The sequence below is a fragment of the Bufo bufo genome, chromosome 5 (genome assembly GCF_905171765.1).
Source record: "Bufo bufo chromosome 5, aBufBuf1.1, whole genome shotgun sequence".
In the NCBI taxonomy this organism is placed as follows: Eukaryota; Metazoa; Chordata; class Amphibia; order Anura; family Bufonidae; genus Bufo; species Bufo bufo.
This window is the reverse complement of record NC_053393.1, coordinates 522,845,358-522,859,459: the sequence shown is the minus strand read 5'-3', so window position 1 is coordinate 522,859,459 and position 14,102 is coordinate 522,845,358. Positions and strand designations below refer to the sequence as shown.

Genomic DNA, 14,102 nt, shown 5'->3' with positions numbered 1-14,102 from the left:
CTTTTGCAGGTCCTGAAGAAAGAAGACGTGCAGGATCAAGGCTGCGCGATCAAGTGGATGAGGTGAATTTTTTAAAATTATTTTTAACCCCTCAATGTCCATTTTATTTAGCATTCTGTCTTAAGAATGCTATTATTTTCCGTTATAACCATGTTATAACGATAAATAATAAAGTGAAATTTGGGTCCCCATTGACTTTATTGGGGTTCGGGTTCGAACCCGGCAAACCCGAACTTCAAAGGGTTTGCTCATCCTTAATCCTCATCTTCTATCTTGACACATTAAATAAACTATGGTTCAATATTCTTCAATGATTTTCGGTGGCTTTTGTCACGAGATAATTATAAAGTGTATCACTTACTTTTAGTTTTATTAGATTTGTACAGACAGCACCTATTGTCTTTATAACTAGATATGAAACAAAAAGTATACATTCGCTTTTAAATCTCTTCATTTGTTGGCATCTTCTTCAATATAAACCTTTCATATGCCTTTGATTGTTGATAAAAACACTCAACATCATTAACCCTTTCCCCACATTTGACATAATAGTACATCACAAGTCGGGTCTTTAAAAATGGCGCACGCTCTAGAGTGTAGCAGGGCCCATAGCTGCCAGGTGCCTGCTTTTTCACAAAGCACACAACTGGGGCTAATGTCTGCAATTGGTGAAAATGCTAATCACAGAAATTTAACCCCTTGGATGCCATGGTCAAATGTGACCACAGAATTTGAAAGCACAAAACATGGAAGTGCTGCACTTCCAGATCTGGAACGGCTCCCCCAGGCGGCGATCAGGGGAGCCGTTCATTGTTAGTGAAAGGCCAGGGTGTGCTGAGGCTTCAATACCTTTTACAGGTATATTCCAATGTAGACCAGCAGGTGGCGGCGCTACATTGGAATATAGCAATCTTTGTGTATTGTAATGGTTAAAATTCCATTACTTTATACAAATTGCAATCCAATGATTGCATGTTATAGTCACCTAAGGTGACTTTAAAAAGTTAAAAAAAAGTTTTTAAGATGAAAAAAATATAAAAGTTCTAATCATCCCCTTTTCCCCAAAAATAAAATAAAAATAAACAATTTTAAAAATAAGCATCATAGGCATTGCCAAATCATAAAATGGCCATACTATGATTTTTTTATTTTTTATTATCCCATACAATGAATGGCTTAATGGAAAAATAATGGCCAATTCACAGTTTTTTCATTGCTTCTTCTCCCACAAAAAAATTAACAAAAAGTCATACACACCCCAAAATAGTATCACTGAAATGTACAGATGGCCCCACAAAAAATGAGGCCTCACACAGCTCTGTCGATGTAACTATAAAAAAGTTAATGGGGGTCATAATATGGCAATAAAACGAAAAGGTAATTTTTTTCCAAAGGTTTGTTTTTCCAGTATTAAAACACAAACATATGTGGTTTTGTTGTAATTGTAGTGACCTAAAGAATGAAGAGCACAAGTCAGTTTTATCGCATAGTGAACACCAAAAAAAAACAGCTTCCCACTACATCCTATGCAATATTAAATGGTGCCATTAGAAATGACAACTTGTCCTGCAAAAAACAAGTCCTCATATGGCTATGTGAAGAAAAGAATAAAAAAGTTATGGCTCCAAGAAAGCAGGGAGTAAAAAACAAAAACACAAAAATGGAAAATAGTCTGAGGTTAATATCACATGTATTCAGAAATACCCAATATTGTATTTTGGGTTATACTTCCCCTAATACTCTTTGATATTTTTGTTTGCAGATGTACCCAACTTTGAGATGAATGGTCTTTTTTCAAAAAGACATATATCTAGTTAAATCTGAATACCATACCTAATGATATATACAGAATGCACTTGACACACACATATACTGAGGGCATGTGCTATATCAAGCACCCCATGCGTACACACGAAACAACGTCTCTCCTTTTCCCTTCTTCATGGGGAGTCTTATAACTAAGGGATGAGCAGAAAGGGCTGTGTTGATGTCCTGTAAAGTCCACCATTTTCTTCTCCCTTTATTAACATTAACCCCTGCTTAAAGGGACCCATTCTTAAAGGGTACTGCTAATGTAACCATTCTGAATAAATTTTTCTTAACCGTCTAATTCATGTATACAATGACATCTATACTTATTCACTATTTAAATAACAAACATTCCATAATGTCTCCCATTTAGTGATGAGCGGCAGGGGCAATATTCAAATTTGCAAATATTTGGGCAAATATTCATCATAAATTCGCAAATTCGAGATTATTTTTACTTGATTGCGAAAATCGGCAATGTAATATTCGTGCAATGCGCGCAATACAGGCGTGGGTCACTTTTGCTACATTTTCCAAGCTGCTAGAAGTTTCCTGAGACTGGAGAAAATGGTTGGCACGGCAGAACATTACAATAGCTTTATATGCAGATAGAGTGCTCCAATATATCAATATATTCGCGATTGCGCAAATCGGCAATTAATGATGCGCATATTTTTGCGGAATACGTGCAACTTCACATTTTAGTAGGTCTGACTACATATTACTGATTGGTGCACTAAGTATTGTTGTGAACTTTTGACATCACAGCACTATGTCTGTAGCATGTATGTATGGACAGCAGAGCCTATCACACTACCTAACACCCTGCACTGGGACCTATAGCTACACTATATCAGGATATAACCTACACTGACTATCTCCCACTAACTATCTGTATTATATACACTGCTCAAAAAAATAAAGGGAACACAAAAATAACACATCCTAGATCTGAATTAATTAAATATTCTTCTGAAATACTTTGTTCTTTACATAGTTGAATGTGCTGAGAACAAAATCACACAAAAATAAAAAAATGGAAATCAAATTTTTCAACCCATGGAGGTCTAGATTTGGAGTCACACTCAAAATTAAAGTTTAAAAAACACACTACAGGTTGATCCAACTTTGATGTAATGTCCTTAAAACAAGTCAAAATGAGGCTCAGTAGTGTGTGTGTGGCCTCCACGTGCCTGTATGACCTCCCTACAATGCCTGTGCATTCTCCTGATGAGGTGGCGGACGGTCTCCTGAGGGATCTCCTCCCAGACCTGGACTAAAGCATCTGCCAACTCCTGGACAGTCTGTGGTGCAACGTGACGTTGGTGGATAGAGCGAGACATGATGTCCCAGATGTGCTCAATTGGATTCAGGTCTGGGGAACGGGCGGGCCAGTCCATAGCATCAATGCCTTCGTCTTGCAGGAACTGCTGACACACTCCAGCCACATGAGGTCTAGCATTGTCTTGCATTAGGAGGAACCCAGGGCCAACCGCACCAGCATATGGTCTCACAAGGGGTCTGAGGATCTCATCTCGGTACCTAATGGCAGTCAGGCTACCTCTGGCGAGCACATGGAGGGCTGTGTGGCCCTCCAAAGAAATGCCACCCCACACCATTACTGACCCAATGCCAAGACTCTGTCACGCCTGTCACATGTGCTCAGTGTGAACCTGCTTTCATCTGTGAAGAGCACAGGGCGCCAGTGGCGAATTTGCCAATCTTGGTGTTCTCTGGCAAATGCCAAACGTCCTGCACGGTGTTGGGCTGTAAGCACAACCCCCACCTGTGGATGTCGGGCCCTCATATCACCCTCATGGAGTCTGTTTCTGACCGTTTGAGCAGACACATGCACATTTGTGGCCTGCTGGAGGTCATTTTGCAGGGCTCTGGCAGTGCTCCTCCTGTTCCTCCATGCACAAAGGCGGAAGTAGCGGTCCTGCTTCTGGGTTGTTGCCCTCCTACGGCCTCCTCCACGTCTCCTGATGTACTGGCCTGTCTCCTGGTAGCGCCTCCATGCTCTGGACACTACTCTGACAGACACAGCAAACCTTCTTGCCGCAGCTCGCATTGATGTGCCATCCTGGATAAGCTGCACTACCTGAGCCACTTGTGTGGGTTGTAGACTCTGTCTCATGCTACCACTAGAGTGAAAGCACCACCAGCATTCAAAAGTGACCAAAACATCAGCCAGGAAGCATAGGAACTGAGAAGAGGTCTGTGGTCACCACCTGCAGAACCACTCCTTTATTGGGGGTGTCTTGCTAATTGCCTATAATTTCCACCTGTTGTCTATCCCATTTGCACAACAGCATGTGAAATTGATTGTCACTCAGTGTTGCTTCCTAAGTGGACAGTTTGATTTCACAGAAGTGTGATTGACTTGGATTTACATTGTGTTGTTTAAGTGTTCCCTTTATTTTTTTGAGCAGTGTATATAAGCTATCTAACTATCTATATAATGTAATGAGTGGAAAGCACAGAGCACAGCAATGACACTGCTCTCTCTCTCAGAACTGCAAAAAACGACTGCTGGGGAGGTTCTTCTATAGTAAGGGGTAGGCAACTTTCCTATTGGTTGCTAGGGATGTTGCTAAGCTCAAAAAAGACATTGCAGCCTTCTCATTGGCCCACAAGCAAGAAGCAGGGATGGATCATTGGTCCATATGAAAAAAAAAATCTAGAATATTCGCAAATACAAATATATAGCACTATATTCTAGATCTTTGCGAATTCTCAAAGTGGCGATATTCGCGATTAAAATTCACGATTTGAATATTCTCGATCAACACTACTCCCATTTACTGTAATGTTACCACATTTAGTTTTACTTCTAGTTTTGACATCATAAGTGTTTCAAAGCAGTCTCTAAAGATAGGGCCATGAATCTCTTCCACTTTGACCAACACAGCACTAGGGTAACAAAGGCTTAACATTGTCCTTTCTGAATATTTTAGACAAGTGCCATACAGTCTTTCTAGGCTCCTGGATGCTTTTCTCTTCTCAGCAGAACCAATCTTCTCAGTTCTACAGACTGTTAGTAGCTATTTCTTTTTGTTCACAGAACCCTGCTCAGCTCTATAACTCAACAGAAACCTGCTTGGTTCTACAATGCAACAAAACCCTGCTTGGTTCTACAGACTTTCCACCATTTCTACAGCCCCATTCACTGCTTATAGCAGAAATTAATCAATGCAATAATCTGCCTGCAGATTATCACCTTCCCACAAATGCCAGGACGGGGTCCCACTTGGAGTAGTAGGACATCTACTACTCTCTATGTATCACCCTATCAATACCCCCTCTATATATTACCCAGATCTCACTTCTGACACCATATGTTTTTACTATGAATTCTGAGATCCGGGAATAAGATTAGCGTAACACAGTCTAAGTAAAAAAAAAGTTTACTAACAGTGATAAACACATGCAAATCAAATACATAGTAAAAACATTCACTCTGACCTATGTTCACTGAGCAGTCTCCTGTAGGCCATCCTTGCAGGACACACTCCCATAGCCAACACCTAGTCATGGTAGACAAGAGAGGGAGTCTCACACATCCTTCCCTCTAGATGTTCCATTGGAGCTTAAATCATTTTGTCCTATGCATAGAACTTAATAGTTCAGTGGCCACTGCCCCCCACCCCCGAAATGTTTCCAGTGTGTAGCATGCATAACTACTGAACTCATCACTTAGGAATGAAGACTACATGGAACTATGGGGTCCTATATATACTATACCAATATGCTGGCTACCTTACAAGGAATATCACTACATTAAAAGGGTAATAATTCAAGGGAAAGAACCAATAACAATAAAAAATAAATTTTCAACACAATCCTATTTAGCCAGATCACTGAGATTTTCCCAAATTTGCCTGTTTATGATGCCAGTCGTGCCTCTGACCAGAATTGAATAGGTTTGTAAGCATTACTAAGCTCCATAGCACCTTCCTTACTGGAATCTTATAGGTTCCTAGGGTATTTTCACACACAGCATTTTTTGGAAACAAAAAAAGCTGTTTATGTGACAGTTTTTTGAGCCAAAGCCAAAAGTGTATTCAAAAGGAAAGGGAAACATACAGGAAGGATATATGCTTCTCTTTCCTGCTATATCCTGTTCTGGCTTTGACCAGGGATGTTATATTATGACTTGTACCAATGGCACCACAAAAAAACTTCAGTCATCGGAGGAGCTAATTGAAAGATACTACCTGTTCCACCATAAGATTTAAACTTCTAACTGGAGGCACAGACAGGAGCAAAATTGGATCTGCTCATCATTTCCTTGCTGAGGGAATTTACATTGTGTCATATTTAGGTAGTTAAGATTCTAAAGATGAGCAAATTTCCTAAAATTCATTTCAGGTCAGATTCTCTAGATTGGGCCATCAGATTTGATTTGGTCCAGATAAATTCAACTTGAATTGAAAGTGCCCCTATTGCTCTGAAAAGTCAGGTATGACACTCTGTAGTCTCCTAGGACTGTATCCAAACCTTGCAAGATTTTTAACAAGTGACAGTAACATTTATGATATATATGATATGTAAAAGGGCTCATGCCATTTTGATTGATTCATGCAGGGAGAATTACAAAAACGTCAGAAAGGTGGAAAATTCCTAATAACTTTGATTTCTTAGAATTGATTCAGTCTTCTCACCAAAGTCATTGGTTAACAAAACAAAAAATGCAGTATTAAAGCACAATAATGAACATTTTATATTTTCCTGCAGGTTTTTTCAACTTTCCCATTAATGTTGTATATTTTGTCTTTTTCAGTGTTGCTGAAGATGTTCCATTGTTTAAAGCGCCCAGATTAAAAGGACCCAAAGAAAATATTGAAACGGGAACAAATGAGAAAATTGCAAGTTTGGGATGCGCTGTTATGTGCAGTCCAGAAACAGTCACCAGCAGCAGTAGCAATGACATCACTGGAGAGAAGAAACCAGAAATTTTATTTGACGGAGAGGTTCTGAAAGCCAGCAGCTGCTGCTTAGTTGAAAATCCGAACCAGATAAAGGTTCCCCTCTCGAACAGCGGCAGTGTCAACAACAGGGCAGGCGTCTCATTCTGCTTCTCTAAGAAGGCATTATTAAAGCTGGATTCTTCAGCCTCAGTTTTCAATGAGAGCCTTGATGAGGTAAATGAATACAACCAATTTCTTCACCATAAAGCAAAGCAAATGTCTGTAAGCTTTAGACACTATGCACACCTAAATGAAAGCGCAGCAGAAAGCAGCGTGTTGTCTCAACCAGATGAAATGGACATGGACCTGCCAGACAACACGCCTGCAAATGTAGAGAAGTTAAAAGATGACAAAGGAAGTCAGGAAGACCCTAAGGAACAAAGCGAAATTGCCCAATCAAACACAACAGCGAAAATGCATTCTCCAGACACTAGTTGCACAGATCAACCGAGTCAAAAGGAAGTAAATGTTCCTTCAGAGACCGAGCCAACTTCTGAGACTACAACAGAAACCCCTTGCCAAATGCAAAGCAGTATACAAGAGACTTGTTCCAGCAAGCACACAGTCGCAGATGCAATATTAATTGAGCATTTTTCCAATTTACTTTCACAGAAACATGCTGAGGATGAACATATCAGCAAGTCAAAAGAAGAAAATTGTGAGGCTTCTAATGAGCTTCGCGAAAACCCATGTGAATGCCCAGCCCCAGAGCACTCATTAGGTGAATCTGTAAATACCAATACTAAAGCCAAAGCACTATCTTTTCTTAGTGTTTTGAGCAAAGACGGCAATACCATTCTCCAGTGGCCCACAGAACTCGTATTGTTTACAAAAACACAGCCTTCAATATCTTATGCCTGCAACCCATTATATTTTGATTTTAAATGTTCTCCAAAAAATAAAATGAGAAAGCCAAATGATAGAGAAAATGGAAGATGCAAAGATAGTGATCAGCCTGGTGGAAGTTACGTGGACAAGGTCTCAGGAATAAATGTAGGGAGAACAGTGGGAAATGGAATGGATGGTCCATGTTTAGAGCCAAAGAGAGGTACACATCTAGAAGATGTAAAAAGCTTGGATAATTGCCAAACATCTATAGGATTCACACACAGAGCAAGGAATATTCATTGTAATGAACATCAACTCTCCAATTATGTTAGTCATTCGCAAACATGTTTTACCAGGGAAAATTACCATTCAAGAAAACGCAAAACATCTTCCCATGGTCAAATAGATAATTGTATGGTTAAAGAAACTATACACTGTAAGGAAAAGGGGAAAACAAGGAGATATCAACACCAGGATAGCTCTCTAAAGGATAGATTTTATAGTTCGAAAAGGTCACTGGCGAGTTGGCAAGAAGATATAAATTCATTAGAAAACAGTGATGGTTGGAAGGACTCCGACAGTGATACAAATTCCAATATATCCCATAAAACATCCTCCTCAAAGTTGTCCCATTGTAGTTCTTCCATGAGCAGTGGTTTGTCATGCAAAAATAAGGACCTTCTCAACCGGGCATCATCTCTAGAAGCCTCCTCGAATGGAAACGGTTGGAGATCAACAAAGCACAAAAATGATATGTCTTCTGAAAAGGACTACATTATTGATGATAAAAAGTTGAACTGCAAATGCAAACATCATAAGCACAACACATTTAATGAGATATCAAGGCATGAATATTTAGAGCACTGGCTTTGCTCCAAACATGTGAGGAACAAGCATCGGTCTTGGAAGAAACAAAATTATTTGAAAACAGATCCTGTTGGAGAAAAGCTTAATTCTATACATGAGTGTAATATTGAGGCTGATGAGTCAAGGGACAATAACTCTAGTGCTTCCCCTGAAGAAATAATTGACTTTCCAAGTCCATGCAGAAGTTCAACTAATGAGGAAAGTTCTGACAATAGTGCCACAAAAGACTTCCTTCAGTGTCAGCCACGAGAAGTGACACCTATTTTGGTAAACTGTAAAAACAATACTTCCAAAACCTTTGTAGAATCTAAAGAAGTTAATAAGAAAGAACAATTAATTTCAAGTCTGAATTTAGATGGTAAATTGACATCAACGCAAATAGTTGGAGACAACATCAGAACAGAATTAAATATGGACTTTAATAAACCCCTGGGAAGTTCTTCTCCTCTAAAGTGTACCACAACAGGTTATGGAATGATAGATGTTCCATTGCATGAGGAAGCAAAATCTAGTAGCAACAATATAGACCTTTGTAGTAAGAACCCCAAGGGGTCGGAAAACTGTGACGTCCCAGTCATGATCACTAACAGTAGTGTGGATAACGTAATTCACATTGGTACAGAAAGTGGAGTTGAGGAACAAAAGGGACAATTTGTTAGTGAAGAACAACCAATTATGCAAAGCCCTGACCCAGTTCACCTTAACTTCTTATGTCCATTGCCCTCTCTCAGACATCCCTGTGGAGTCAGTTCACCAGAGACCAAAGAAGACCCATTGAGACTGGGACGGGCTGATGTAAATACTAAATCGAGTCTTGTAGATGGAAATCTAAAATGTTTTTTTGACAGTACTATGCAGGATATTAGGAAACTTGACAATAGGTTGCATCATAAGTCATCTGGTCCTCCTTTAGCACAACAACCCGTAACATTTTCACCAGATGAAGTCGATAAGTATAAAATATTGCAAATGCAGGCACAACAGCATATGCAGAAACAGCTCTTTACAAAACATTTTAGAGCTTTACCAACAAATGGCTCAGCTGTTCTCTCAACTGCACAAACCATTCAACCTGTGTCCATCCCACATCCTCCCTCCATCACCACTATCCACCATGCACTGATGCAGCGATATGCAGTCACGGCTTCCATGCACTCTCATGTCAATCATTTTCCATTGCCCCATCTTAATCACTTCCCCCAGTCTCAGTTTTCCCCCATTTCCATTTCTTCATCTCTAACACCGACCCTATTTCCAACCCCAACCCCAATCATAGGGCATGCACTGGCACACCCACTACACTTGGTTTCCGCAGCAGCCATTCACCCTCCACACTTGACCATTCAGGCCATTCCCCATGCAGCACTCATACCAACCATCTTTGCCCCGCACCCCAACACAGGCATGCATCCCACCCTACAGTTACACCCATTAATTCATCCATTGTTCCAAGGTCAGGAGTTTCACCATCATCCTGGCTCTGGTCACCTTCATTAATATTTGCTAGGATAAGATGTCCTGACATACTAGAGGACATCGGGTTAGATTCTGTTTGTTTTTCTTTTTGCATTATTTTTCTCCCTTTTTGATACATTTTAGTTGACTTCATTGAAAATTAGTTTCATGAGTTTAAAAATCTATGTTCATTGTAATTCTTGATTGTTTATTTGATACCGTATGGTATATGATGTGAATTTATTATGCAGAAAATGCTATTATTTTTAATAAAATAAAGAATAATCTGTTTACAGAGTCTGCTAAATATTTCTTGGGTGTTTCCTTAAATCTTTTTTTCAAAGTTATTTATTTATTGCTTTCATTTTCATACAAATGTAATTATTGAAAGAGCTTGCAGCATCATCTCCCTTCCTTGCTCCCTCGTTCCTCTCATCTCCTCTGTTTCTTCAGTTTTTGTGACCATTAGGAAAGAAACTTCTCAAGTCTATGTCTACCTCGGATTCATATGTTGCTAAAACAATTCAGGGGCATTGTTGGCTACATAGGGAAGGTTATAAATTATAACTTAAAGAAACTATCCTCTTATTACAAAACAAATCCAGAACTTCAAGGGTTTTTTCAGCAATTACATTATACATCAATTAAAGGAAATGTGTCAATTGTTTAAATCACCTTTTTATGTAAAACTTATTTTTTCCAATTTATTTTTTCCATGTCACTATCTACAGTTGCAAGAAAAAGTATGTAAACCCTTTGGAATGATATGGATTTATGCACAAATTGGTCATAATATGTGATCTGATCTTCATCTAATAACACACAAAGAATTAAATGTTACCATATTTTTATTGAACACACCATGTAAACATTCACAGTGCAGGTAGAAAAAGTATGTGAACCCCTAGACTAATGACATCTCCAAGACCTAATTGGAGTGAGGTGTCAGCCAACTGGAGTCCAATCAATGAGATGAGATTGGAGGTGTTGGTTGCAGCTGCCCTGCCATATAAAAAACACACACCAGTTCTGGGTTTGCTTTTCACAAGAAGCATTGCCTGATGTCAATTATGCCTCGCACAAAAGAGCTCTCAGAAGAACTACGATTAAGAATTGTTGACTTGCATAAAGCTGGAAAGGGTTATAAAAGTATCTCCAAATGCCTTGCTGTTCATCAGTCCATGGTAAGACAAATTGTCTATAAAGGGAGAAAGTTCAGCACTGCTGCTACTCTCCCTAGAAGTGGCCGTCCTGTAAAGATGACTGCAAGAGCACAGCGCAGACTGCTCAATGAGGTGAAGAAGAATCCTAGAGTGTCAGCTAAAGACTTACAAAAGTCTCTGGCATATGCTAACATCCCTGTTAGCGAATCTACGATATGTAAAACACTAAACAAGAATTGATTTCATGTGAGGATACCACAGAGGAAGCCACTGCTGTCCAAAAAAAACACGTTTACAGTTTGCACAAGAGCACCTGGATGTTCCACAGCAGTACTGGCAAAATATTCTGTGGACAGATGAAACCAAAGTTGTGTTGTTTGGAAGAAACACACAACACTATGTGTGGAGAAAAAGAGGCACAGCACACCAACATCAAAACCTCATCCCAACTGTGAAGTATGGTGGTGGGGGCATCATGGTTTGGGGCTGCTTTGATGCGTCAGGGCCTGGAGGGATTGCTGAAGTTTATCAAGACATTTTGCAGGAGAACTTAAGGCCATCTGTCCACCAGCTGAAGCTCAACAGAAGATGGGCGTTGCAACAGGACAACGACCCAAAGCATAGAAGTAAATCAACAATAGAATGGCTTAAACAGAAGAAAATACGCCTTCTGGAGTGGCCATGTCAGAGTCCTGACCTCAACCGATTGAGAAGCTGTGGCATGACCTCAAGAAAGCGATTCACACCAGACATCCCAAAAATATTGCTGAACTGAAACAGTCCTGTAAAGAAGAATGGTCAAGAATTACACCTGACCGTTGTGCACGTCTGATCTGCAACTACAGGAAACGTTTGGTTGAAGTTACTGCTGCCAAAGGAGGTTCAACCAGTTATTAAATTCAAGGGTTCACATACTTTTTCCACCTACACTATGAATGTTTATACTGTATAGTGTGTTCAATAAAAACATGGTAACATTTAATTCTTTGTGTGTTCTTAGTTTAAGCAGACTGTGATTGTCTATTGTTGTGATTTAGATGAAGATCAGATCACATTTTATGACTAATTTGTGCAGAAATCCATATCATTCCAAAGGGTTCACATACCTTTTCTTGCAACTGTATGTTTACAAAAGGTTATATAACTCTGCAATTTTCACCCTGGCCATAGTCCTAAAATATGTTAAGACTTCCTGTCTTTTAAGAACAGTTACATGGGGTGTAGACACAATGGACAGGATGGGACCCTATTGACTTCTATGGGAGAGTTTTCTAGGCATGCTCAGTGATCTGTGCAGAGGTCAGGAGGGAGTAGATAAGCTTTGATGTCACCTATTGTAAATGGTGGATCCTTTTTTATTTATATAGAGGTTATATGTCATTGTAACTGGAGAAGAAGCCGGGCGGCACAGCTCGCATTCCCTGATAACCCCTATACACAGATGATTCAGACACGGACGTCCAGCGTACCCTTGTTAAACTGCAACTCAGTGGTGCAACGTCCTACTCTACAGAAAATAAGGGGCTCTCACTCTTCTGTTTCCATACATGTCTACACCTCTTGCTTATTTCTAAACTTGAGACTTTTTGTTCTCAATTTTGGTTAGGGTCCCAGTGCTTTCCTAAAACCCACATCATGCCTACATCATTGTTTTGTCACCTTTGCTTGAATTTGGTTAAGGACTCCCATTTCTCAGAAAACAAATTCAATATAATAGTGTGATATGTAATCAAAACTATCAATGCACATCACAACCACTGGACATACACAGCATAGACATCTCATGACAGAGTATTGTAAAATCCTGTTATTTTTTAAAACAGTTTTTGCACATCATACGTCTTGGGATATGTTGAGCCAAGACAAAGGTAAGAAAAGAGACATCGACATGTAAAGACCCTCAGTGTTTACCTGTAAAGCTATACATTGTCTTTGCCTAGTAGCAGCCACCAATCATGGTTTCCTTCAGCCATAAAAAAATATATATATATATTTCCTGGGTGTTTTCTTGATTTTCTTTTTTACTTTTGAAAGTCAGTTATTTATTCTCTTTCATTGAGATGGAAATATTGATATTGTATAGGCATATCTTAAGACATCCATAGAATAATCCAACAGCACCTGGTAGGTAGAGGTTCTACCCCCTTCCGCCCAGGTTTTTAACATCCTCTATGGAGATGACTAGAGATGAGCAAATCAAATCAGACAAAGTAAAATTCGATCCAAATTTCAGGAAAAATTCGATTCGCAACAAATGCAATTTCCCTCGCGCTTCGTGGTAACGAATCACAATTTTTCCTAAAATGACAGCTAAAATGGCGGCTACACGTATGAGGACATGCGGCAAGGAACTCTGGGAAGGCGGGCTGACCCATAATGCAATGCATGCAGCCAATCAGCTGTGATGTCACAGCCCTATAAATAAAGCGGCCAGCTTAGAGTCAGACATTTTCCAACATTCTGAGTGCAGGGACAGACGTGGGAAGGTGCTAGGGACAGCAATAGGAAAAACCTCATAGTGAAAAAAGAAAAAGAAAAAATGATTTATAAGTGCAGGGAAAGGATAGGGAGGAATCATTTCACAGAATCTTAGTGCAGAGAGTGACGTCTGAAGTTGCTAGGGACAGTGCTAGAAAAACCTCATTGTGAAAAAAAAAAAAAAAGCAATTTACAAGTTCAGGGAAACATTATTTGGGGATCCAAATAGCCATTATACAGCTCTTGCATTCCAGCAATTTGTTCTTGTTATTGGGGTGCAAGTGTTATGTTGAAAAGCCTTTAGTGGCTTATATCTGTGGAAAAAGAAAAATATATACACATTTCATTTCTGCAGTTATTTGTGTTGAAAGAGTTGAGTGGCCTATTTCAGTACAAAATGAAAAATATATAAGCATTTCACTTCTGCATTTATTATTTCAGTACAAAAACAAAATATATTCAGCGTTCACTTTTGCAGTTATATGTGGCAAAACATTTAGTGACGTATTTCGGTAGAAAACAATACATTTAT

General features: G+C 39.4%; 1 protein-coding gene across 1 annotated transcript in view; it reads left to right on the top strand.

The window, feature by feature from the left end:
- ZNF804B (zinc finger protein 804B) overlaps positions 1–10,174 on the top strand; it is a 384,452-nt gene extending 374,278 nt beyond the window's left edge. The window contains exon 4 of the mRNA XM_040434562.1: positions 6,593–10,174. Coding sequence (XP_040290496.1) covers positions 6,593–9,971 — 3,379 coding nt within the window. The 3' untranslated portion in view covers positions 9,972–10,174. The remainder of the gene's footprint in view (positions 1–6,592) is intronic.
- Positions 10,175–14,102: the final 3,928 nt, after the last annotated feature.